The following is a 27901-nucleotide window of genomic DNA, read 5'->3' on the forward strand; positions in this document are numbered from 1 at the left end:
TTGGCGGAGGTCTGCCTCTTTCAGGGCACATTGGCCCTAATGACATGATTGATAGGCTGTCCCAAATCCGGAGGGGCCCTCATTAATCACCCCGCTGACTGAATCCAATCATCTGCTTCACCTGCACAGTGATGGACAGGAAAGGATACACAGCGCAGGTGCTGACACGGATGCACGGCCACCGTCCCAGACAACGCCACCGCCGAAAGAAAGAATGAGGAGGCGTACGGACGGGACGACCCCCCCCCCCCCATCCCCTCCCGCCCGTTTCCTCCGCCGCCCTCAATGTCAAGTAGCCAATGACTGGCTGACAGGCTGCACTATTCCTGCCTCCTTATAATTACAAAGCGGGGAGAGAACAATGACAGCAAGTGTATGCGAAGGAGAAGGTGTGATGGACGGTAGCGGGACATCCATCTGTATAAGAAGGCTAGGAAAATGATGGGGGCATTTGTCAGGGCTGGAGGACTGTACATGCGTGAGGACCTTGACACACATGCACACACAGGCAGGACATGCTGAAGACGCACAAATCACTTTTAGTGCGCCAACATCCTTCTCGCAAAATTCCTGGCAGGGCTTTGACAAAAAGTTGGGAAGGGAGTGCAAGGCGATCTGTTATCAAGTTTGGTTGGATTCAATATTTTTGCATTGGGGACGATTTGATTTTGCATTAGTATTTGGGGGGGTTACATAAGTTTTATGTACAATACATTTTAAATGAATCATTTCATTTCATCAGTTCATTTTCCTGTGTTATAGTTTAAACTTTGCATAAATTGACAGTGGATTATAATAATCCTTCAATTCACACAACCCTATCCCAGCTATAAAGTATAATTTGGTGATATTTTGTGTAAACTTTGAGAACCACTATTAGTCATGCTAACATCTCAACTATTGCCCTTATTTAGCAAAAACGTTGAGCCAAAATATTAGCTACAGAGTACATTTGTACGATTAAAGTAAAACCACACAAATAAACTTTAAAAACTGCAAAATAATCACATTAATTTTCCTGTGTATGAGCAGATGACCACAATTTTCCTGTTGCTCTTCCTCCCAGACTATTCATCCCACTCAAGTTTTTGCTTATTCGTCACTTTACCCACGCAACTTGTTTTCCCTCTCCCAGCGTCCATGAGCGAGGAGGCAAGGAAAGTGCAATGGCTGCGGCCGAACTGACCGAGCAGAAAATGGACCTGATGCTGCTGGAGGTCTGCCACAAAGCAGGGGGCAGCCACTACCTGAGGCACATCCATCACATCATCCAAGGCAATGAGGTAGGGAAGCACTCCCTCTCGCCAGCACGTTAGGTGGCCGCTGGCCCGAGGCCGCCGTCTGGGGAGAAGTTTTAGGCCAGGAGGATAAATTAAGTAACTTATATAAGTACATGGCAGAAACAAACAATTAAATTTTGCGAATTTTTGCAAACCTAGTGAATGTTGATTATTATTTTTTTAATATGGATAACCTGGATTTTCATCTTTATTGGTGACATTTGTAAACTACAATTTTTGTGACGTTTGTGTGTGTGCTTTATTATTTATTTTTTATTTATATTTCATTATTATTAATTTGATTTTTTGGGTGTATTTTGTGTGAACCATTCGTTTCAAACTTGAATTAGAAATTAGTTTTGAATACAAAATCTGCTTTGTTATTTGTTATTGTGGCAGCCTCAGAAGAAACTATGAATAACTTTTGTTGCTGGTGAGCTCCATCACCTAGCTCATATATTTTTTATATGTTTGTCCACAGATATAGTCTAACAACATGTGACATTCCATTGACTTGGTCTGTTCTATTCCCCGACTTTTTATTTTGGTCAACTCATAACTAAAGTGACTTACGGCAAAGACAAATATCAATTTAGTCCTTGGACAGTTATATGAAGTCAGCGGCCTTCAATGACCGCCAGGCGCATAGTTACACTTCCCATCTATTTTACAATAGATTGTCTATAAGGATGCAGCTTGGAATAGCAACAACATGTGCGGCATGTTTATTATTTGATGGATTCCATAAACAGCAATGACTCTGATGGAATGCGAATAGGTTACCTAAGCAGGCTGGAGCTTTGGAGCTCCACCCCTGCCAAGGCTGAGACAAGAGCATTCAGGTCAGGGACACTTTGAGCTGGCGGTGAGATGGAGGGAGAGGAGGTTCGCGAGCCATGTCCGAGTGACGGATGGCCGTGCCGAGTTTGCAACAGGACGTTCACAACACGCAAAATGACTTTCACATTTTTCTTTGTGTTCTTGTACACCACTGAAGCTGCCAAATGATAACCTACTGCCAAAATGCTTTCAGTGGAATTGATTTTTCCATAACACTGTTTCTCATCGGGTTTACTTCTGTCTGGTTCGCAGGATTTGCTGATGTCCAAATTGAGCGGTAACGCGGACTTGCCATGTGATCCACCTCGTCTGGTGAGCTTTGACGTCAGTGATCGTTCAGGCATCACCAAATTCAACCCCCTTCAACAGTTTGACCGAATCGGCAAAAAGAAGCTGGATCAGGTTAGTCAGCTTTTTAAAATTTCTTGCTAGTGACCTCTTATCTATTTATTAATTTAATTTGCCAAGTCGTTTTCAGAATTGGCTGTCTAATCTTAGTTTGTAGCATTTTTAGAATTTCTGTTTTTTTTCCTTTCAGCACTTTCATGCTGTAACTTGCACACACTCGATACCTCACGCAGTGCACACTTATAACTATTTCTTCCCGATTGTAGTTTTTCCAATTTCCGCACAGCTGTTTGTATTTCGCAACACATTGTCCTGTTTTCAACCTATTACAGGAAGCTGAATAGCTTTGCATAGAAACACCTTATTAGGAGAATGATTAACACGACTTCTCCACTTTCGACGCCTATGCAGTTTGTCAAATAGAGTGGAGCCAGGAGGAGGCGAAGTTCCATCCATCAATCTCCTGTGAAGAATGATCAGAGAGAGGATGGATGGATGAATGGAGGGAGTTCTCCTCCTTTTGTCAATAAAGCTCAGTCTGCAGTTAGGAGTGACATTTTGGCAATCGAAACACTCCGATTTTTTTTATCTGCTTCGCCAATCTGGCGCCGGTGCCAAGTGTGTTAATGTTGTGTTGAGGAGAAGAAGCAAGAGAGACACTAAAGACCCCCTCCCCAAAATGGATTTATCCTTCTATAAATAATCAAAACATCCCCTCAAATGGATTTATAAATTAATTGCTGTCTGATTGGAATAAAAAAAAAAAAAATCTTTTGCAGAGATGATAAATGGCCTAGTGTTGGTGGCCAGCACTTCTTTTTTGTACGTGAATCCCAATTGTAGCAGTAATGCCCTTTAACCCTGATTTATATCTAACAGCATTTATCTACAGGTTGCTATGGTTGAATGGGCGTGGGAGTGGACAAGGCTGCTGCCAGCGTATAAGGACATGTGCCAAATCACCTTCAAAAATCTGCTGGCCAACAGGTAAAACGCTGATTTTGTATTTTGCATCAACACCAAGACTCAAAGTGTATGGAATGTCCTTAGATACTAAGTCATGTGTGTGATGGCCAAATAGTAAATTATTGGTAGGTGTGTTGCCCCCAAAAGACGTGAATAAGATTGAATAAGCACATATAGTGTGTTATTTCTTGCATATCTTCACTTATTTTCATATTGCACCATATTTTCAGCAATTAAAATTAGAAATACAAAATATAGATATAACAATTTAGAACGGATGAATTAAATGTCCATTCATTTTAATGACAGATGTTATGTCCATTTTACGTTACAAATGGTGTCATCAAACAAACGTAACTTTCCGTCCCACTCTGTGTTTGATGGCGATCCAATTTCCCCTTGACATTTGCGACACCAGGTAACATTTCTAATACCTGGTCAGGCGGGGTTCTAAGGATGTCGGGTCAATCCCGCAAATTTGTCGAGAGGATGTTAACAAAGCTCGACTCTCGGCATCGTCTGATGGACTTCACCCAAAGTCCACTCGTGATGTCCCATCTTCCTCACCCGGCTTGTCCTCTCCCGTTCTCGCTCTGAAACGGGCATAAATATTTATGCAGGTATATGTGACACATATTAGATGGCAATACTTCAGGTTGTTCCCCGCGCTCCATTCCCAGCTGTCACGCTGCCAGCGATCAGGGAGCCATGGGGCGACTGCACCTTGTCTCCACGCCTACGCTCAATCCATTCTAAATCACCGCCATTGTAAAACACACGCACACACCTTGCTAACAAAGGGCAAGCCCTGCATCTGCCAAGGACGAAGGTCTAATAAGGGTGAAGTGTGCAGCTCTGTGCTGTGTTGTGATGAGCTTTGTCTTCTCGAGGCCCTTTTTCACACACACCATGACATTCTACCTTGCCACGCAGTCACGCCATTTGTTCACCTGAACCAAATAGCATTCATAAACACAGGCTCTCATTTATAGTGGATCGACGTGGATGAAGCAATATGATGAGGCGTAGGTGGAGGAGGGGTTAAAGGTTATATAACTCACCCTAATCTCACTGTGTCAAAAGTGTCTGCATTGCTGTCATTTGCCTCATTAGTCTGCCTTTGTTGGGCCAGAGGAGCAGATTTCATGGAGGATTAGAAGTTTGTTTTCATGGCTGCTGGCATCATGTCAGCGGTCCAAGAGTGCTCGAAAGGAAAAGGACATTTGTGGGTTGATGCGTTGATGAGTCACAGTTTATTGCCACAGATAATAATAACGCTTACTAATAACACTTCACAGCAAATGCTATTTTATCCAACCGGTTCGACCTCACGTCCAAAAAGTTTTTATATCGACGTTATACTTTTGAAAAGGGCTATTTTACCAACCTTTACCAAGTCTGACATTATTATCTAAAGTTGTCCTTCCTGGAAAAATAATATGCGTTTCAAGTTGTACTCTTAGGAATTCAGCGGAAATATTCAGAGGCGGAATATCCGCTGCGTATAACATCATAACATTGTCTTTGTATCCCACGAGAGGTCAGCTCAATGAGCATCGAATATAAATATATATATATATCATAAAATAGAAGTAAAATATAAAAAAAAAAACTATATATATATATAGACACATATACACACACACACATATATATAGATATAGATATACATTGAGTTCCTGTGAGAAGAGACCTCCTCCTGCTGCTTGATATAATCCATTTTCCAAGTTTTATTCACCTTGAATGACTTCCCTTTCTTATCCAGAGCTAATAATTTGCTCCCCAGACTGTGTAAGTTAGCAGTGCGGCCCATTGGCCGGTGGCCTTCTATATATTGTTACAGTGGCAGGACAGTTATTGTGCCCAGGGTTTATATCACATTCTAATAGAGCAAGGCTATGAGTTAAGGGCGCTGGGCTTTTACACCGGGGCCGTTAAATCACTGTTCAGATGACTTCATTAGCAGAGCAGGACACATGCTGAGACACTTATCCCTCCACGTACACACACAGACACACACATGCTTTCACCCTGCTACCTTGACGGTGTAGCGTTGGGGTTAGACAGGATGGAGGAGTGGATTTATTCAGGTGTGTGTGTCCTTCTTTGTCACCCGTCACTTCAGTTCCCTCAGCATGATGGCTCATCCATCATCTGCAGATTGAGCTTTTCAGCAGAAACCAGACTGATTAATACCACCCCAGGACCCCCGGGGTTGCCCGGCTGACTGGGCTGACCTGGCTTCCTGCTACAACGCTGCAGTGCAGTGCGGTGCGGTGCGTGAGTGTGTAGACAGATAGCTTGTGGGTGGGTGGACTAACTTTCTTAGATGACTTGTTCCCCGACAAAATGGTTGACTGCCTTTAGCTGGGTGGCTTCGTGAGTAACGCTGAATATAATTAAATATGATTGGAGTAAAGCCCTGAGAACCCTTCACTTAGCATGGAATGAATAGCAGCGAGATTGTAAGTTTAGCCAAAAGCATCTGCTCTGGACATTCCACAAAATATTGATTTTAAATTAAATCAACTTTGTATTGAAGAATGATATTTGGGAGAAAAACGTATATCATTTTGGAAGCCGCTAACACAAAGATGTTAGAAGGCCGTCATCTTTGATTGCATGCCAAATATTCACTTTGGCTGGGTACAAGAGGCTTTCAAAATGACAAGGTGACTTTAACTACTTGGCTGTGTGTGTTAAAGGGTTAAGGTTGTGGTTGGTTGAAAAGAATTAGCCAACAATGAGAGATGAAGCGACGTGTGTCAAAGGGCAGCTCTTCCACTCCATCATAAGCACTTCATATTATCCAAGGACATTCGTGCTTAACCTTTCCAACACCTCTCTGCAACTAAATCCCATGCATGCTTGAACCGTTTTTTTGTCATTATAATGTTTACAGTACAGGGAATGATTTTTATCGGCATCATTTTACTCTGTACCTTGACAGCTGTATCCAGCGAACATTAAGTCGGCATTGTTTTAACCTCAGCGTTGTCGCAGCTCCATAACAATAGCCGTTTTGTGGAAAAATGCCAATCTGCGGCGTTCTTGTGTTTCAGCAAGCTCCTTAAATTGCCACGATAGACGCTCGTGCTTTGAGGAAGTGGGCAACCGCCATCTGTTCCGGGGCGCTGCCATATGGCAAGGCCTTTTTCTCAGGGAACAAAATAAAAACAAATATGTCAAAGTGTTTGTCTTTCTCGGCGGATGCTGATCAACCTGGGGAGACGCTGCGTGTCTGCTTTAACGGGCTTGCTTTACGCTTCACAGGATGGGAGCGAGAGAGAGAGAGTGCGTGCGCTAGCTAATTTGCATCTTGGCATCATTTGTAAAATGCAGCTTTTAAATCCGCAGTTACTGTATTTTCCTGAAAATGATTAAATTTTCTGAAAATTAAATAATTGCATGTTTAATTGTATAGAATTATTTAATTTTCAGAAAAAAATCTGACTGTGCACATAATCTAGTGCGCCTTATATTTGGATGTGGTACGTGATCGTCAATTCATATTTACTATTTGGCATTTATGCCAATAAGGCCACATTGCAGAATTTTTTTTTTTTTTAGATATTGTCCCTGGGCTAACTCATCACATGTGATGCACAACTTAGCATTCGTAACAGTTGGTTAGCTACATGTTAAATGCAAAGAGCTTCAAGGTTAGCCAGAGACATTTTCTGACTGCCAAAGAAACAAGGAGCCACGATCTGCCTCTCAATCTTGCTAGGGCAGAAATTCAATAGACGTTTCACTTTAGAAAATCAGAAGATGTGTCATTGAGGATTCTGAAGAAGGCCTTCTTTTTTTGTCTCGTCCGTCCCCGTCATTGAGTGACGCTTCGGGATGGGACTTTTTCTTGACAAAGACAGAATACACTTTTCGCCCGCTTGCTTATACATGGCGTGTTTTGTATTCACCCGCCCCGGACAACGCTGTCACATTGAGGTATTCATTAGAAGTAAGCAGTTACTGGCGAGCTCGACAAGCGCGTACACGTCGCCGACTCGTGTTCACGTCACGGCGAGCGTACAATGTGTCTGTGGAGGTTCACTCTTATATTTGGAGGTTTGCTTCAAAGGCGAATAAATCAAGCATGTCTGGGATAAGGCCATGGCCTGCTTCAGACTGCACAGACAGTCTGAGAGGCTCATTAATCATACGGCCAGTCACAGATGTGATGGCTTCCACACAAACCACCAGCAGGCTGTGAAAGTCACATCGAGCAGGCAGGCAGGCAGGTAGAGGCCACACTTTGTCGCCCTCCACACCCAACTCCCTCATATTTCTTTCACAACCTCCTTTGCCCCTCTCACCTCTGGCAGCAGGCCTCAGTTGGATACTTTTTTTTGAAATATTTGCGTTGACCTTCGAAAAACGAGCTGGCGGGTCAGAGCAAATCTGTCTTCTCGCAGAAGTGATCATGATCAGACCGTTACGGAGACGGGAAGTTATTTGTCACGAGTGCTCACCGTTTAGTTGACTTTGCTCACAATTTTGTTTTTCACGTAACATTCTCGCCTTTCAAAAGATCCTTGTAAGTGTCGTGGGATTATCATACAAGTTTCCCCGACCATGTATACGTCGTCCTTTGCTGTAAATTTTTTTTTTTTCGGAGTTTTCGCAGCATGAACGGCCACCTCTGGGGCAGTTCCACTTCCTGGATGAATTGCTGGGGAGAGACTGTGTACTATCAGAGCTAAATGAAAATGCCATTTAATCTACTGCAAAGCCCTCAAAGGATGAATAGAAGTGGCGGATGGAACAGGGACAAGACAAAGGCACCCGTTTTTTGATTAAAAATGGCAAGTCCCAAGGCGCCGCCGAATACACTGTGGGGGGTTTGAATTACAAAGATAAAGAAAGTGTTCTGCACAGTAGAACAAACTATAACCTCTCGCAAGTATTTGACTGTGGTGGAGGGAAAGGATCTTTGTTAGCAGGATGGTGAAGTTCATATGAAAAGCGGAGAGCTTGAGGAACCTTATGTTCCTTATGTACCTTATGTTCATTTTTCTGTCTTTTTGCCATGAGATTCTGGAAAAAACAAAGTTCTCGTTTGCTTCTTTCCAGCAGTTATTTGAGATGAATAATTCCATATTTTGCTTTTACAGCCAGTTGGCAGTTTTGACTGATTCTACATAGACTGGGAGGTGATTCAAGAGAGACATGGTCTGATTTTGTTGCCATCTTTCCGGTTGATTTACTGAGTTGACTTTTTAGCTGACTGCAGCACACTATTGTCAAGAGCAAGTCTTCTACCTTCTGTTCCAATCCATCATTGTTTTTTTTTCTATTACACCTTATTCACTGTAGCTCAAGTTGAGCTCTTGCCATTCAGAATATTTTTATTTTATTTGTTTTGCGAGCGAAATCTTTAGGTACGGTTGCTGTGAACTCACGTCACAACAAGCGATTATTTGACAATTCTTCAAAAAAGACGCCTAATGCCGTTTAATGCCACTCCGAGGTGAAATTTGCTGTCAAACTAAAAACAAATTACACGAAGAGTATTAAAAAAAAAAAAAAGTTCACACGCTTAATACTAACAAACAACTTCTCGTCAGTTGTCTGCCCCTGGTGGTCTTACTCACCCAAAGGAGATGCAATTAATTAATGTCTTTAATTTTTTTCGATTCACCAATACGTTTGAACGTACTTGTAGACTAGATGCTAAAAACGTAGCATTTTTTTTTTCCATGTTTGTGTGTGTGTGTGAGGCCATATGATGGCGAAGCTCTGTTTTGGTGGTACATCATGAGGTTGTATCCTGCCGTCACGCTCATTAGAGTGTCTGCGGTGCCCAGTCCAATCACACGGCTCTATTCGTCTTTCCCATTTGCATGTGGTCCAGGAAGAGATAATTAGAGGGATCTCTGCCTGTCACTGTTAATCTGGGACTTAGTGAAGAGCTGTGACGCCGACATGCTGATGGACTGACACGCTTGTCTGCACACTCGCACACATTTGATACAAACACTCTGGCTAAGTCATTTACCATTTTGACCTAAGACCAGTGCAATTATGATGTGAAAATTCCTTTGTCTCTAATGCCACATGATACAACAGAGACTCTCTGCAGTCATATATGAACTAAAGCATGTTGACTCTGGCTGTTTACATCCTTTGTAGGATGCTGTTGACACAGGTTTTTGATTCCCAAACAGGCAGAATGCTCAGTAAGCCTCTTGAACAAGCCCAGCTGTCAGCCCAATAGTCAGACACACGCATTTGGGTTTGTGTGCTCATGCACTGGCACAAACCAAAAGCACACGCTCGCACAATGCTGATTGGCAGCTCTCCTGTTTTCCCATAATTCTGGCTGATTTATCCAATCAATCTCACTTGTGGGGGCTGGCAGGGTAATATTAAGAACAAAACTGTGGCTATCAATTAAAATTCACTTTAAACAGTCAAACATTTGAAATAGCTATTGCCAATATGTGCATCCCTTATGTTTGAAGGTTATTGCTTAAAATGTGTCCAAAGATTTAGAACTATATATATTTATCAAATGTACCAGCAGTCTTACTCTATTTTCACTAATTCCGTTTTCAAATTTTTTTTTCCCTTCATGTGGCTAACATGGCACAGCTTGACATTTTTCTGAATCAGACTCGAGTCACTTCCCGCGACTTATATCATAAAACGAGCCCCCTCGTTTGCATCAGTGGTTACCCGGTGCAGCTCCTGATTTGTAGCTAGCTAGCTAACTCTCCTCTGTGACATCACAAATCATATTTACAAGATATTTATATTCAATTCACAGAGTCTTAAATTCCTTTGCATGACAACATTGACTGTTTAAGCATAAAGTAACATATGTGGACAATGGCAAGTGCTCTGTAAAGAGCCTTGTACAAGCGCTTGTCTCCAAATGACAGCCATTCCTTTTTGCACCATGTGGGACTGTTTAATGGTGCATGTAGAGACAGAGGGTGACCTCGGCTGTCTTGCTCTGTGACCCCGTGTCGCCGCTGATGGCACATAATAGTTGACACTTGACTTAAGGGGCTTTTTAAGTGCCCGGAGTGCCCGAGGTCCTGGATTCGTATTCTAATGTGGTCATCTTTATACTGGAAGACATTTCTTTTGTTCGCAAGCTCCCGCTACACTTGTTTTCCCCCTTTTTCCCCTTCCACCTTCCTTCATCATCTTTTTTTTTTTTTCCCCTCTCACACATGCAATCACTTGTGACACTCAGACCTACTCAGAGCTTCCCCACCTTAAAGTGAAATAGCTTGTGCCGCTGTACGGCCCCCTCGTGCCATTACAGGTAAGCGCAGGGGTGCACTTGTCTTGGCACTTGTCTTGACAAATACAGAAAGTCGGAAACTGCAGCTTCTCACTGCAGCTTTTGAATGGAAAAAAAACCCACTGCAATCCTCTTTCACTCCTTTCTTTTATAGATGTTCCTTTTTGCCTATTTGAAATATTTGCGCCATCTCCAAATCTGTTTTTCCCATTAACTGGCAACCCGATTAATATCTTTGACGTCTATAAGCATCACTGGCACTGAACGAGTTAATATATTGCGATTGAATTTCCTCAAAAATTCATATTGCATGTGAATTTGGCTGTTGGGATATAATAAACTGAATGTGTGTTGAAAAATGGTCCAGTTTTGATGTCACATGGCAGTTTGAACTATCACTTCTAAGCTAGCAAGATGTTGTCTTGCACTGACAGGTAAGTATGTGGCAAGTGTGCATTTGCACTCTGCTCTTCTCCTTCTCTGCCTCCCTTACCGTTGCACTTGTCTATTTCTGCTCTTACTCGTATTATTTATCTGCTCTTGCCACTCTTGTGTCTCCCTCGGAAAAAAAACCCCATCATGCTTTGGTCATATTTTTTCCGAGTCTTTGATCACAGGCTTTACTTTGTTGACTATAAGGCCTCTCACCTCCTCAGTGCTTGTTTCAAAAGTGGGAATGTCCTTAGCAGGCTCACCTGTGTGATGTTGATGGCTAAGAGCATTTGAGAGTGTGTTTTTGTCTCCACTCTGAAGGAACATCAACGTATGTCGAGGTTAAGGTTACAATTGCCATAAAGTTCACTTTTTAAAATTCTGTAGCTAAATTGTAGACTAATGGAAATCAGTATTTGTAAAGATTTCAAAGATGGTCAAGGCAATTCTGAGTAGTACAGTCAATTTGATTTTGCAGGAATACATTTGTTTTCTTCATCTTTTGTGTCTTCTCTTTGCATGGACGGCTAAGAATTTTTTTTTCTGATTCAATTTGCCACTATTCCACTTTTTGATATATTTCTTTCTATTTTTAATGCATAGGCCGGTTTGACTGGAAACATCTTTTGAAGTTGTTGTCTGTCTTTTGTGCCGTTACGGAAACTGCTCTACCCTTCACATTGTTTGACTTGCATTACTGCCCATCTTTATGAACGCCACGGACAATCAGAAGTAAGGACATTGACAAGACTGTTGACACTGCCTTTTACTGTCTCTTCCTATTTGGACTCGTGACACTCGCTTGGATCTTCTTGACTTTCAATTGCAAAAATGGAATGTGGTCACTCCTCATTTCCGCTATCCTTCACATCCATCTCGCTGGTGACTATCCAGTCACGTCTATAACTCTGACTCATAGAAGAGGTTGCAAGATGCTCGTTTCGCCCTCCCTCTAGCTCTTGGTCTCAAGGTCGGCGTTTGTCAGTGCTCTTGATATTCATCCTGTTGGCTCTCTCTCCTCGATACAATCCACACTTGTACACAGATGGCCAAACAGTGGAAGTGTTGAACGGCCATCATACCTTTTAAAGTGATTCTCTTCCTGCTCGCTTATCTTGTTGACACACTCTCGTAAATGTCCCTATTTGGGCATGTACGGAGAAAAAATGTTGGCTCTATAAAAAGTGTATTTTTTCTTGAAGGGGTTACAAACCTCCTTGAAGGGCATTGTTGGGGTCTGCTGTTTGATGGTTTGTTCCAAAAGCCTGAAGCAATCAGAAAACGAACCCAGCGTGGTTTACAATGCAGGCTAACGCATGTCGCGGCTTCCATTTTCTATTACCTGGTCAGACTGATAACAAATGGTTCAGACTTGTCGTTTCTTTAACGAACTGTAAATACCTTCGAGGTGAACGCGTTTACACCTCATTCACCCGATGATTAATGGAATACCGTGTTGATCCAACAGCTCTGTCACACGTTGACACGGCACCGGGAGCAGTTAGGAAAAAACGGGAAGAAAAAAAAATACATTTGACGCTTGGAATATTCAATGAAAATGAATCTCAACATTCAATCTGCATTGTGAACTAGCTGTTTTGTTATATTGTTTCAAACGTCACTAAAGAAACATGCAAAAGATGTTGTGTGTGTATAAATATTCCGTGTAGGGCCCAGTGTGGGCTGATATCTGTCCGCGTGGATCTGTGTCACCCGACGCAGATCCGGCTGATATCGCTGTCATCTCAGCATTCACATCTGACAGAAGCGATCATAATCAGCCTCCCTCTGGCTTTCCTTTCCTTCCCCGCTATCTGTTTTCACAACCTAGCATGCTAGTTGAAATTTCCACCTCTGCCTTCATGTCTTCTTTTCCATACAGCAATGTGGCACTTTGGGAATAGAACAGTATGGATAGTTACTGTTTGTTGCTGTTCCTGTTATTTCTGTTTGCAGGTTATGAGTTGTGTTTATTTGTGTGTGGGTAGGTGGTTGTGTGTGTCATAGAACATTTTACAAAGGGATCAAGCCCGGGGGTGTTGATGCATCACTGCAGTGAAGCAGGGGGAGAGGGTGGAGGCGAACAAGTTCAGAGCAGATGTAGCAAACAGCCTCGCTCGGCTGTACATATTTATTTGAATTTTTTCTGAGGGAGGGCCAAATCTGCGCTCGGTGGCGTTTGGTATCAGTGACGGGGAAAGATCAAGTCGCGACACCACAAATGAAGCTGTCAAAGTGGCTCGACAGCTGGGTCCCGAGGCGAACATCCCTCGTGCGCGCATTTTATTATCATCGCAGTGAAACCTCACAGCAAGAAGGAAAGACATCAGGTTTCTCTCAGCTGGAGAGAAGAAGGCAAGGGAGACAAAATGAGCGGTGATCCACCACGGAATGAATTAAGAATGTGTAGAACGGGTCACTGGGATCTTTGCAGCAACTAATTGGTATGTGAAGTGGGAAGTTTTCTTTCTTGTTATGTCTTGTTCGCTCAATCTGTTTTTGGATCTACCTGCTGCCCACTTCCTTATCTCTCTCTACCAATCAGCTCTCTCAGCCACTCGTGTCTTGTCCGGGTGTGCCTCGTTGTCTCCTCGGATTGCTTTCTGTTTTCTGTTGGTCCGTGTCGGTTCATTATTTGTTTCTGTCTTCGTCAGTCACGTCTCGCTGAGTCTTACCTTATATCCAAGTGTGATAAGTTTATTCCCATATATATTACTTTCAGTCTCGTTTGGGGACAGGTTAAGTTGAGCATACATCCAGTGCTTGTATCTCAAATATTTTGCTCTGCAGTCAAAGCAAAAAGAAAAGTGAACTCAATTTTTAATTTAGTATTGACACATGAAGTCGATGCACAATTTGTCTTCGCGGGCCACGTTAAATGATGTGGCGGGCCGTATCTGGGCCCCCGAGTCTTAGGTTTGATAGTAATTCCTTAGACGATGGACTGTATTTAATAACTCGGTCTTGTCGCTCATATCTGAAGGCACCACTGTACATGAAAAAATGCTTTCCTAATATCCAGTATAATAATTGCTCCGCTTTGTCATCAGAGGTCATCCTATGCATTTTTGTGGTGTTGCGCTAGCATCTTTTTGATCTGACACCGGTATATAATTGTGTCATGTTGAAAAGGTAGTCATATCATTTTTCTCCACATAATTGTCCAATCTATTTTGTATAGGAGATACAATTCACATCAGCTAATTAGTATCCACACACAGAGAGACATGGGGGAAGGGAAACAGGGACAAGCAGACGGGGGAAAGAAAAAAAAAAGAGGGTGAGAAGAAGCAGAGGAGAGGGTAAGGGAGGATAATTAGACAGAATTAAGCCATCTCTCTAATCTAGCCCCTGAAAGAAAAGAGAGGGAGATGGAATGAGGATGGGGGGTGCTCGGGGGTGAGGTCTTCACATTCACCCCTCTCTGCCTTCCCTCTCTCTCCCGGTTTGGCAGAGGGTGTGAATGTGTGGGAAAAGTGGGGCCTGGTGCCTGAGACCGGGCAGAATGGATCAGCTTGGGATTCGGAGGCAAGAGAAGTGTCCCATTGTCATGATGTCAACGCAACTCAAGAAGGTTGACCTCTGACTCCTATGGATTCATGCTAGCCCAATGCAAAGCCCCACCCCGCAGCACCCTTCCGATGCCAGAGGTACCAGATCGCCGCCGGGCGCCCACTAGGGGGTACCCGAGCCTTTTGCTGCGGGAAATCCACGCGCTTTCGCCTTTTACGCCGCATTACTCTCTGATGCATATACCGACGATTCCTGGCCGTTTTTTTTTTTTCTTCCTTCCACGCCTCCCTTCAGTCACTCTCTCGTCTCACGTTTTGTTCCCCCTCTTGCTCTCGTCCCGCTTGGCATCGGCGTGAATATAGCGAATGCCGCCAGATGTCGCAAATACATCATCTGAGGGATGCGGTGCTGATGGGGGGGGGGGAAAGTCAAGGCACGTACACACAGGGGGGAGGGGGGGAGCAGACTGTGCGTGTACGCCTGCATTCATCTGTGCATGTCTCTGTTTTCCATTCGGTGTGTGTGTGTGTGTGCGTGGGTCGGTCTCTTGTGTGCAGACGCTTGCGTGGAGGTCACCGCAGGTCAGCATATTGTCCCTCAGATGTTTGATATTTTATGTATAAGAGGCCGGCCGGCCGGCCAGAGCGAGAGGATGAGCACGTTCCTGACAGAGGCATCGCTCCGCCGACAATTCGCCACCTCAGCAATGTCGAGCCGGGCGTCACATCATCAACAATGGAGAGCAGCGGCGTTTTTACCCGCGCAAGGATGATAGGAGCGAGAGATAAAACCCAGAGATAACCAGGACTGTCGGGGCACGGCATCGTTGCAATAAAATGATTACCATCGTGCAGAATATGGAACCTCCAAGGTTGAACACGACCGGCCCCCATCATTCATTTGTTTCAGTTCAGCTAAGCTTCTCTGGGAACTCGTATCGCAAATGTCTGGCCAAACTTAATCGTGGAGATGGACTTTGATTCCTTTTTTGAATATGCGTTGTCGGATCAAATGAGAAGTCACAAAGTTCTAAATTGGTCCTCAGGAAATATTTCTTTAGTAACGTTATGAGCTCATGCCATTATGGAACAGTGTTAGCAGTGATGTTGCTACACTGGCAAGACGAGTGGCTCAACTTTCATTTGCTGAATGGTGTCGTTGAGGTTAAGGGCCCAGCTATTCATTTAGTTGACTAGCTAATGATAAAAAAAGAAATATAAATAGAGAATTATAAAAAAAGATCTCATTGGAAAAATGTAACTGCTATAAAGAACTTAACAAAAATACAACATATATTTGCAGTCTACTTGGAGGCGAAGGAAACTTGCATTAAAGTGGAAATCCAGTCAAATTTTATTTTCTAATAATTTGTTCTAATCTGCCCCACTGGTCTAGCCACGGCATTATGATCCATGTTACGTTTGCGGAGTATGAATGAATCAGCAAAATCCACCATTTTTAGCCACCTCAGCGGGTCCCACACTGACACTTTTGCAGTTGCAGGTGTTCTTGGGAGTTAGTCCTGGGCCAAAGAAGGGAGGGAGGGAGGCAGGGAGGGAGGGGGAGAGGCCGTAGCGGGCAGGGATGGCGTTGGCTTCCTCAGATCACACAGTGTCGTGGAGGAGATTCCCCCAGAGAAACGTAATCCCAACCCATGCTCCTCTTTCCCTCCTCCAGGGGGAAGTTTACCGCCAGCTTGCTTTTGTAGTCGGCCTCAAAAGATTTGCAGCAGTCAGCATTAAAAGGTGCAGATCTAAGAAGACGCCTCCAACTGAAATACCGACAGAAGAAGGAGGCGAGCGGGAATAAAAATAAAGCAGGAATGAGCGGGAGGCAAGATGATAGAAGCGTTAAAGAGACGCTAAATACTGCTCTTTATATTTTCTTTATGCCCCAACAACGCTTCCAGACATTATCGTTGAAAGGTTCTATTCTGTAGTCTCTCGGATAGCAGACAAATGGCCACTCGTGAAAACTACTCGCCAGAGGTTTGCACGACTGAGAAAACATTCCGACTAGCACGGCCAGAAGCAAAGCGGCGCAACGAGACGCGACGAACCATTCACCACCCGCGTGGTTCTTCAATATCAACCAACCCCCCCCTCCTCCCCCAATTTCCTTTCTCCCCCCTTTTCGCTCTTCCTCCATCAGAAGAGGTGGCGCTTTTGTCACCGAGGAGCACGGAGACCTCACGAAGCGAGGCAAAATGTCATAACAAACAAAAACAACATAGTCAACCCCCGAAATCTAATCAGGAGCCATTGATTCATGCTCTGAATGGAGACTTATCCAATACGGCCGTAGACGACATGACGGACGGACGGACGGACAGACGGGGGCCTTAACAATTCAGACGTGTAGTTCCCATCGTCACCTCGTTCTCACCTTTCCACTCTGAAAAGATGATCCAATCATCACTCCCAGTGCGTTATTTGATGTCTTCATTTGTGTAACTCAATTATTGATTTTATTTTTCTCACTAAATTGCTGTGCAGTGCAGGTTTGCTTTTTCTTTAGGCTTGCATTTTGAATACTGCAAAATACGATTCTTTGTACCTCATTTTGTAGGATGCTATGATCTAAAATCTAATTTTAATTCCCCCGTGTTATTTGAGATTTTTGTTAATACATTTATAACGTTTGGAAATGATAGGGACGAAGCTTATATATGCATATATATATTTTAATTTATATATATATATATATTAGAGTTGTCAAAACATTGCAACTGCTCTGTTTAATACACTACTACACTTTTAATACACTTTTACATGGATAATAATGTCCAACCTATTTCAAACTAAGGACGACATTCAGACAATACAGCAGTCAATAATCAGAATGCAATCATGTTCAAATCATTTCATTCCCCGTGATCATTGTTGCTTTGTTGACCCATGGCCACGGCAACCAACACGTAGAAGCAATACATAAAGCAGACACATTAACAACGTAACACTATTAACCCTCATGGGAATTTGTGACATTTGAAACACGCTTATTTAATCCATGATATGTGCATCTTGCTGTTGTTTTTATGACTAAAACAATCTAATAGCCAATATAATGCAACAACTTTGCACTTATGATTGGTAATAATACTTTGGCATTGTAGGGTAGTGCTATTGATTTTTGTACGGCAATGCATTTATTGTGAAGGTAAATGTTATTATTTTAATATTGGAATTCATGCTAATTTAATAGAGCGTAACATAAACATCAGGGTGAGAGCCTGGGGGGTTCTTCTCTCCATCTTTCGTCCCACATCGACACCTTTAAACGATATACACTCTTCTTTCGTTACTATGTTGCATTAATAAATACAGCGGATATGGTTGTATGTGAAATAGTTTTAATTTTAAGTTTTTAAATAGCACGTTGGGCTATTGATTTGCTCGTCTTGATTTTTTAGTTCGAATGATGAGTTTGAATGGCAACAGGTGGATACACATTTTTATTATAACTTCTTCCATGTCAATATAATGTGTTTATGTAAAATGTGAGCTGCATCCATTTTTTTTTTGTGCTACTCTACTGTACTATTATGATTCAAGGAATTTTATTTCCAAACCAGTTATATAACGTGAAATTTGACACCCAGATTAGCCTAAAAACCAAAATTCTGCTGAGCTTGCATTTCATTCCATATCATATTTAGTTGGTGAACACCTTCCCATGATGCCACTCTTGTTTTTCATTTCTCATACAGCACTGTCGCTCCAGCCTCGTCCCCTGCTTCCTGTTCTCATCATCTCGCTGCTACGTATTAATATTTAATCCAATATTGAAAAATTGAAGCGGGTGCACCATCAGCAGGGCTACCTTGGCTGTTCAGCATATACCATCCACCTTAACCCCCACACTTGGACCTACAGTGAGGATGTTGGGGCTAGCTGTCAAATAGAGCAACGGTAGTGAGGAGTAAAAAAATTCCTTGAAACAAATGCTAATCACGGGGTTGTTGCAAACCGTTTGGATTTGTTTTCCGAATCACTTGATTCGTGGCATTCCTATTGAACCGTCGTTTTCATATACTCCCCGTTTTTTTTTTTTTAGCATTGTGTTTCTCTAAACTTCCCTTTTCGTATGACAAAAATTCTTCTCGCCGTGGAGCATTTTTCAGTCCATCTCAGTCTTTTAGCCCTCACTACTGTTCAGTTCAATGCGCCTCACTTTTCTTAATAGACCGGGAGACCCTGGCCTCTCGGTTGTTACCATGGCAACTGACCTATTTGCTTGCTGCATGTGAAAGTGAGAGTGAAAGAGCTCAAGAGAAACATAGATCGGGTCACGCGGACGGATAGACGGGTCTCGTCGTTACACTTTTTTGCTCGCTTCAATTGGACCAGTAAGAACTGAGAAACTTAAAATAAAATCGACCGCATTATTGCAGTGGCAGGTATGTGAGGTGTCTCCAAACTGGCATTTTCATGTGCCACGGACTTCGGTCCTTGTTTTCTTTAATCAGTTGACGTCAAGTTTTTCTGAATCAAACTTATCCAACCATTCCTTTATGGCTCTAAATCAGATTGGAGCTGTCCCCAAATTGTTTCCACCATTTTGGAGGTGTGTTTACAATTCAGTGTACTCACACCCACACACACGCATGAAAAAAAAAAAAAAGAAATCTAATGAGAGCGGGAAGCCATGTATACAGACTAAATGGCAATTAGTTCCTAAATTGCGTGATTAAAAATGCACCAAGTGACATTTCAGGTGTATGTTCTTGACAGCAAAGTATTTGCAAGAGAAGCCTCCTTATGCAAAATGGTGAACTCTTAGTCGGTACTGCTTCCTCACACGGTCCAGTTTTGAATCTCCACCCGTGTGTTAAGTGTGAACATGTGAGCCATTTTCATATTTTAATCGGCACCAAATTGCACCAGGAGACAATTTTGCCCTGTATAAACCTTGACATTGGAACACATTAAGAAAGCTTTTCACATTGAAATGTCAAGACAAGCGGCAGATAAGGATGAAAGCACTTTGCCATTCAAAGGAGGAGAATTGTTCAAGTAAGAAATAAAACGGCACGACTCCCTGGCTTCTTGTTCTTATTATCCTGTTTTGATGCGTTTGGGGAGACAAATGAAGTTCAGGTGCCTTGAAATCTCTTAATGAACTCTTTCTTACCCCTCAGCCCATCGTGCCCACATGAAACTGGCACAGCGGTGCTCGCTTTACTTCTCTTTGACTGACTGCAGGGAACCAAGCGCTCGCTTCCAACTGCACAGCGAGTGGGTAGTATTGTTAGAGGTTACAATTGTTTTGGGGATTGAAATATGATTTGATATACTTGGTCATATTCATAGTCTGATTGAGCCATTGTTGGTCTGGTACACACTTGCAGTGAGGTTCAAGGTACAGCATGGGTTTGGGGGCAGGGAGAAGATCAGCAAGGCGAGGTCCTTCTGTCTGGCTGTCATCTCACAGGGCCATCGGGGGTTGAGGGTGCCAGAGTTTTCTCGCATTGCGCCCGTGTGAGTGATGCGGGTGGGCGCGCAGCCGAACGAGCACTTGACTGGCGCTGTGCACTTAGCTAGCGAGGAGCGGCTGCTCTGGCGCCGCTCCAGGCTAACTCCGCGCGCTGAGTTTTTTTTTTTGTAGCCGTGAGCGTCGGGCGATGTGGCACCAGATGCCACTCCATGTGCCCAAATCTGGTTGACATTTGGAGCGTGGGCAAACGGGCGCATGGGAAGAGGAGGGAAATTTGATTAGGGTACAACAGCAGCCTCACACGTTGTCGTGAAGTTGCGGAAACCGCTCCGTCGCTGCCGGAGGGTGGACTTCAGCCCGACGGGCCAATTGATGATTGAGAAATCCACGGCTGAGCGGAGTAATTCGATTAAGCAGGCTGGCAGGAAGAGGAAGCGGGAACGGTCGGGTGACGGGTTCATGCCAACTCCCGCTGGCACAGCCTTCACCCTCACGCCTGACTGAGAGAAGATGGAGTTTGGTGGGGGTGGGGTGGAGTGGTTGAGAGCGGGCTGTATTTGGCGGGAAAACGTGGTGATGAGCAGAATGAGAAAGGTGGTGAGTAGGTGGTGACGTGTGGAGGGTGGCAGGAAGTGGAAGTGTAGGAGGTGTCATGCGAAGGGCATATTGATGCCACTCTGTCTGAGAAGCGCTCTCACATTTGAATACCGAGGCCTCCATTCGCTAAATTTCCCCGTTCTTATGATGGGAAACGGACTTTTCCGGTCCTTGCTTGTTGAGTCATGATGGTTTACAAATGAAGGCATACTCATATTTATTGGATTAATAAACCCCATGTTTTGATTCATCAGCTTGAGGGTTTTTTTATTTACATGATTAAAATTACAAAACAAACACATTCATCAGCAGCATAACAGCCAAACTCTGCTCCACCATGTTTGCTTAGGAATCTACTCCACTAATTGAGCTGAGTCTAAAAACCTGGCTGCCCTACTGAGTCTATATTCATCTTACATTGAAGGTTTTCAAGTCCCAATATAATCGCTCACGAGTCCCGCAGCAATCCACGCAAGCTAACAGACGGTCTCATTTACAGGCATTAGGTTGAGACTGACATCTAACATCAGCTCTCTCACAATAATTATTTCAAACATGGAGTACTGCTCCTGGCAGGTATTTATTATTTCTCATCTCACCACAGATTATTATTAAAATTCACCCTCACATGCATAACCTTTTAGATATTTAAACACTGCAGGATTGGGCTTGCTATATGTATGCATACATGTAAAAAAAAATCATCAAGCGCTTTCTTTCCTTCAAAAGAAATGTATATATTTCAACACCCCCCCCCCTAATCTTTAGCGAGGTCATATTTCTGCTGCTTAAATATGCATTTATGTGCATGTGTAGACTGCCACTGCCTATCTATATACAATACACAAGTAGTTATTTACATCGGATATTCCCCGCAGATACAATCACAACACTACGTGCCCCATTCGTCACATATAAAATGTTGCCGGTCACTAAAAACAATCCTTTTGTTTATTTTTTATCAAATCTCTGTGAACATTTGTCTATTCATAATCCAAATGACTCCTGTCATTGATTTTATATATAGCATGTTAGCTCGGGCGTCAACAAGTGTTTCGGTTTCTCACGAGGCCCGTTTAGTTATTGCTCATTCCTGGTCTGTAAATTCATTACCGTCCCATCCTGAGCCTGACTATTCCTCTCTCCAATCCATCCCTCGATTTCTCTCCCCTCTTTAACCCACATGTGAACCTGTCAGCCCTGTGTTGCGCTGAATTTTCCAGCAGCATCTCATTCTCAAGCAGCCTGTCAAAGACCGCTGAGGGCAGAGAGTGAAAGGAAATAGCGGTGGGCTGGGGGTTGTGCTGAGGAATCCTCTCACTGAGCTGAGTTCACCTCTCAGGTAATCCTATAAAAAAGTCAAGGTGAGATGCTCCTGTGGTTCTCCCTCATTATGGCATCTTTACCCTGCACAACGGCAAGCTGTTGTTGGTGCTGAGGGTGTGTGCGAGCTGGTCAGGTGGGCCCAGATGAGGGAAAAAAAAAAAAGCAATGAAGACCTTCTGGACGTGCGCACCAACCACATCTGTTAGACTTTTTATCCTTCGCCTTCAACTTCACTCTCTCCCTTTTTTCCCCCTCTCAATGTCCCTCCCCTCCCCTCTCAGTTCCTTTTTTAATCTTTTATTCATAGCTTAGCAGGTGATGAAAAATGTATGCCCCGAGTCTAGCATTGAAATAAATGCAAAACGAAAACAGAAGCAGTTTATACTGACAGTCTGAATATCTCTATCTAGAACAAGGCGGCTCTCCACCAATCGGGGGAGCTGGTATGCTCTCTTGTTAGCGGTGCTGTGTAAGTGACGCTTTTGGGCTTCTTGTGATACTTAGCAGATTAGTGTGGCTTTTTTTTTCTCTCTCCTCCTGTCATCTTCACAAAAGGGGAGGAACGTGAACATTATTTTGTATCCTAATTGCCCTTTCAAAAAAACTCACCTGCCCGATCACCTGCTCAGTTTCCTTGACACATTCAATAAATGCGGTAACGGTGATGGGAAAATGAAGCTTCAAATTTGCTCCATGAAGCACTCTCTGTTCCACATTGGGCCGGAAGTACACTGGCATTTCTTAAACCCCGTTATTGAACCCAACAGTACCATCTAAAGGAGTGCGACAATACAACTGCTTCATGAAGCAATTTCGAAGCTTCATTTTCCTATCGCTTCTAACAATGTCGAAAAATAATATAAAAGTCACACTCCATTACAATTGTACCTTTTTATGTTCTATTAAAAAAAAAAGACTAATTACTTTCCATTTTAATCATTCATTTGCATCCTTATTGTTTTTCAAAGGACAGCTTCATTTATTCACACTGTATTCGTCTGAAGGTTGTACGAGTCTTTTTATAGCAATATTGTCACTACATATACACCGACCTCAGTCGTTTTTTTTTTTTTTTTTTACACTGTATGTGTGTGGGTTCTGTCAACTTTAATGATGTGTTATGTTAGGTTACTGAGAGGAAGGAGGCCAGCTTGGCCCGGGCCATGGATCTAACTACTGATCTTATGCACTCTGACAGAGAGCGGGAGGGAGGGAGGGAGGGAGGGAGGGCGGTAGACAGAGAAGAGAAGAGAGCGAGGTGTTAGATGAGAGAATTGGGACCGAGGTGGGAAAGTGGGAAGTTTGGCCCACAAGAGAGGAAAAACAGTCAATGAAGATGAAGTCGGATTGAAAAGTGGCAGTCCTACGCGCAGATCAGTGCCGATTTATTAGGTACTCGCTGATAAAGCGTGACGACCTTTCATTGGAGTTAACTTTGGAAGCTTTTATTGATGAGCTGTTTGAATGGATGAACATTAAGTATTCTTTCCTGGTACAGTCCACGATGACTTCATTAGGTACATCTGCACAATGAGCTCCATTTCAATGTTATTTATTTGATTATGATGCGCAGTTCCCCGCAAACTGTATCCACCGTTCTATAAGGGCCATACGTCGTTCCTAATAAAGCGAAAAGTACACACTTCACTGCACTCATTGTTATTTTGGGTGACGATATCAAAGCGGCAAATAAATAAATAAAAATGTAACGCTCCCCTACTGTTGGGTTTAAAATAGTGCGGCTCCAGCAAGGCATCTTTCTTTGGGAATTATCATCAAGGCACCTCTTGCTGTAGTGTGTCTTTTGCTATATGTGTGTGAATGTGACTGCGTGTGCGCACGTGTCCCCAGACCATCTCCAGTGCCGCCGTGTGTGCGTGTTCACCCTGCAATTAAATAAAGATCTCTAATTGGCTAACTCGTATTAGGGTCAGCAGCTGGAAGGAGAAGACACGTTTGTCGCTTACACTTTCACACACTTATGATGAATGTATGTGTGCGTGCACACGCGCGCACGCTCGCGCCCGTACGCTCACGAACACGCGCACCGGCGCGGCTCCTGAACAAAAATTCAATTATTAATGGACTGATTGCTCAAGTGGAGCTTCTCTGGGAATCTGAACCTGCCACACTGAATAAAATAAAACCACTGCTTTACATTTTCATTATACCAAACCGTGTTTTAAATTGCAAATGCGCCTCAAAACCCACCGTTGCCCCCCCCCCTTCATCCTCGCTCCTCCCTTCCCTCTATTCCCCCTTCTCCTTGCTGTCTCACCACAGCAGCCCTTCTCCTTGTCCCCATCCGTGCACACGCACGCATTCAAATTCTACCGTTGTGGCGTGTACAGTCACCATTAAGCAGTCTTATTAAAGAGAGAGGTTGCATGTGTGTGTGTTGGCGAGACTTGTGTGCACAGGGAAGTGCTTCTGGGCCGCAGTGGAGCGCCTTCGCTTATTTGCAATCAGGTCAGACAGGCAGCACAGCCACATACACTACTGTCACCTCCCTGCAGACCTCGTCTTCTCCATTTCGCTCGCTCTCTCTCCTCCCTTTCGCTGCTTGGTCGGTGAAATAGCGGCGGATATCTCAATTATCTCCTTCATTGTTTCAACAACGCTCACGCTCTTTTCTCGTTTTATTCGTTCCTCTGCAAGTTTAAAAATGGATGTCCTCCTGAGCACTAGTGTGATCCTGTCATGGAAGTTGAACTTGGCAACAAGGGGCCCTATTTACATAGACAGGAGCACGAAACGTAAAATGCGAAAAATGCTGCGTCTTCATTTTCGTGCCTGGGCAAGTCGAGTTTATCTTGTTTGGACATTTGGCAGACTGGAGACTGCGCTACGCCCGCAGCCCACTTGACAATTTGGTGACAGAAAGTAGATTCGACTTTTTAGACCAGCTGAAACTAGGTCTAAGTTGTGGCGGAGGTGATTTTGGCAGACTGATTATTTGTTGGATTTTATTCATAAACATGACATCAGCGTGTATTGAACCCACCTTAGAACTCAATTCATTATTCATATTACCTGTTTACATTTGTTTCATAAAACACTTCAAATCATCGCTTCATGAAACAATTTTTTTTGCAGCCTGCGATGTCGATTCGAATTAATTGTTCAGTCCTAGCACGGACTAGCATTAGGGGTATATTATTAATCTCACAGCAAGAGATGACCAAGCTTATTGTTCTATTTGTGAGCTATCTATGCCACATTTCTATGCATATATTTGCCCTGCATCCTTCTTTTTCATGTGTGTGTGTGTATGAGAGAGAGAATGTAATGATGGAGGGGGCAGAGAGGCCCGTGGGAGTTGCGCTAAGGGCCATAGTATAACTCTTGTGTATCTCAGGGCACATTGTTTATGCATGGGGCCACATTTGCAGCAAGCATCCACACTGACACTGGGTGAGGACACAGGAGGTGTTTTCAAGTGCTCGCGTGCGGGCTATTTTTTTTTTTCTTGGGAGGTGTGTGTGTGCTTGTAAGAAAGGCTTTTGTCGCCTCGCCCACAGGCGATATCATGTAGTCTCTGCCGTCCGTGTCAAGCCCCCCCCCCCCTTCTCACGCCCGCCAGGTTGTTCACCTTCACAATGTTTCTGCAGTCAGCTTGCCGGAAACCTGTTAGCGCACAAATTGGCAACATTTTTGCATATGTATGTGCTTGTACATGTGCATGTGTTCTGGGTTGATTTAGTGTGTGTGTGCGTGCCAGTCAGAAGTGGAAGGTCAAGTGCTTCCCTCCCTCCTTGCTGCATTTTGTCAAGGAAGGTGCACCTCGGTGTCCTGCTAACAATGGTCCTTGCCGTGTTGTCCTCTGTTAATTAAGTTCTCTCGCTAGTGAAACTGGGACAAGGATCCTGCTGCTGCCTTATACACTACCTTTATCCTCACAAGTTGGTTTTATAGTCGTATTTTTTTTGGGGGGATAAGTGGATAATTATATTCTCTGCTATTGCGGTGGTTTTTCTAATGATATTGTCTATTCGTGATTTTATATAGAATGAAAATATTATTTTCTAGCTCCATTCATGCCTTCTTAATCCAAATAAAAACCCGTCAGGTGAAGAAGCCATGACACAGTCTGTCTGAGCTTCGACACACGCTCGACATCATGTCATAATGTGCCTGCCCTCTAGCCAATCCGCCGCCTCCCTTTTCATCTTAATACGTATCCCAGACACCATCTTTGTATGCTCTGCATTGATGTCGCGACGCATCACCCCAGTGATGTCTCTCCTCTCCGAGCATCTGTCAGAGGCACCTTTGAAAGAAATCTGTCATTGCCGTCTTGACAACAAGGTGGCACTCTGCGCTAAGGAAAATCCCCCCCCCCCCCCCCCCCCCCCCCCAGGCCTTGCTGTAATACCCCAGAGGACACCTTTACCTAGTGGGGAAGGTGAGCTCGGAGAGATGGAGCTCCAGGGGGAAAGAGAGACGACTCACCTCTGCTCCTCTGGTGTTGATTAGCATTTGTGTCCTACTGCACTTCTTAAAATACTATTTAAATACAAATAATAATGTTTCATTTAACATTACTTTTGCTGCAGTTTGCAGTGATGATAATTGCCATCAAAAAGTATAAATTATATTTTAAATTACCATAAATTAATTATAAATGAAGTATGAGCAGGTGTTCACAATGTTATTGGCTCTGCAAATAAAATAAATATATAACTCAATAAATACAGAAATGCTATTTTCATACTGAGTTGAAAATGATACTTTGTTGCACACCAAACTAATTTTAGATATGAGAGGCAATACGGTATGTGTTTGAGATTAAAAAAAAATATTAAAGGGTTAGTTTGAGTGTTGTGTTCCATGCATGTGTGTGTGTGCGTGCGCAAATCTCGAGTGACCTTGCCCATGAGCGAATATCCAGCAGACTACTTTCCTTCTTGTAAACACAGTTTTGCAAACTTTTTCGAACTGGAACGAGATCACTGGCAAGTCCAGCCAAAGCCATCTGCAGCACAACTCAGATTGCAACATCTGTGACACAAACAAACACAAAGACCGTGACGTTGTTGTCATATGCCAAACATATGGCGCCAATGCTCCCCCCCCCTCAAGAAAAAAAATTGTAATGCTCACAACGTCACAGATGACAAGCGATGTAGAATTAGCCGCAATGTTTTCAAATGACAAAGGGCACTTATTCACATTATGCTGAGGTCACTCGCATAGCAACTGTCAAATTAGGCCCGCGTTTTCATTTGATTGGCCAACTACGTGCGGGGAGAGACAATGATGAGGGAATGTTCATCGTGCGCTTTGAACGAAGCCTGATTTCTAACGGCTTTGCGTCATAGTCTCGGTTTTATCATGCGGAGACGTTCTTGATGTACTTTGTGGTCGTGTGGAATAGCACTGAATCATACTAAAAGATGATTCTCATTTTATTCGAGTCTCTTAACTACATGACAGATGCCATAAAGCACAAACAGTTAATACTAGTCAATTAAATTCAATTTAATCCCTAATCCAGTCTGGCATCGTATTTGTCAGACAAATCGCAAAATCCCAGTTTTCCCGTCTGAGACTTTGCCGTTCCCCACCTTGTGAGTTTGATGCTCCAATCTTTTCTCTGTGTTTGCCACTTCATCTCCCCCTTTTTCTCCGCCTCCTCCTCTCCACCCTTCTTTTTTTCACCCCCACCCCCAATCCCGTAAAAGTGTAAGTGCTGATTGCTTTAAAAGACCATACAGACACGTTGGCAGCCATTATGTATGGTTAGAGTGGACCAAGTAGAGAGCCAGGTCCTTTTATCCTCCCAACTTTACTCCATCCCTCCCTCCAACCCTCCTGCTGGTTTGTGTATGTCAGAGCTGCGTAATTTGGCCCAATGTATGGCCCAGCGTGCCACAGTTAATGAGGGGCTGTTTGGGAGTTAAACGCA

The 27901-nt window shown here is 43.5% G+C and overlaps 1 protein-coding gene across 3 annotated transcripts in view; it reads left to right on the plus strand.

Moving 5' to 3' along the window:
* Positions 1-27901, plus strand: part of kiaa0825 (KIAA0825 ortholog) — a 74582-nt gene that overhangs the window by 29757 nt on the left and 16924 nt on the right. For 2 of the 3 annotated variants that reach the window (XM_088375497.1, XM_088375499.1), the window contains exons 20-22: positions 1136-1283; positions 2373-2522; positions 3361-3455. In XM_088375497.1, the coding sequence (XP_088231623.1) occupies positions 1136-1283; positions 2373-2522; positions 3361-3455 (393 nt within the window). Of the gene's footprint in view, positions 1-1135; positions 1284-2372; positions 2523-3360; positions 3456-15191; positions 15438-27901 lie in introns of those variants that run through there. The other variant, XM_088375498.1, reaches the window with a different exon arrangement.

The sequence above is a fragment of the Syngnathus floridae genome, chromosome 5, assembly GCF_059516105.1.
Source record: "Syngnathus floridae isolate MCC-2025c chromosome 5, RoL_Sflo_1.0, whole genome shotgun sequence".
In the NCBI taxonomy this organism is placed as follows: domain Eukaryota; kingdom Metazoa; phylum Chordata; class Actinopteri; order Syngnathiformes; family Syngnathidae; genus Syngnathus; species Syngnathus floridae.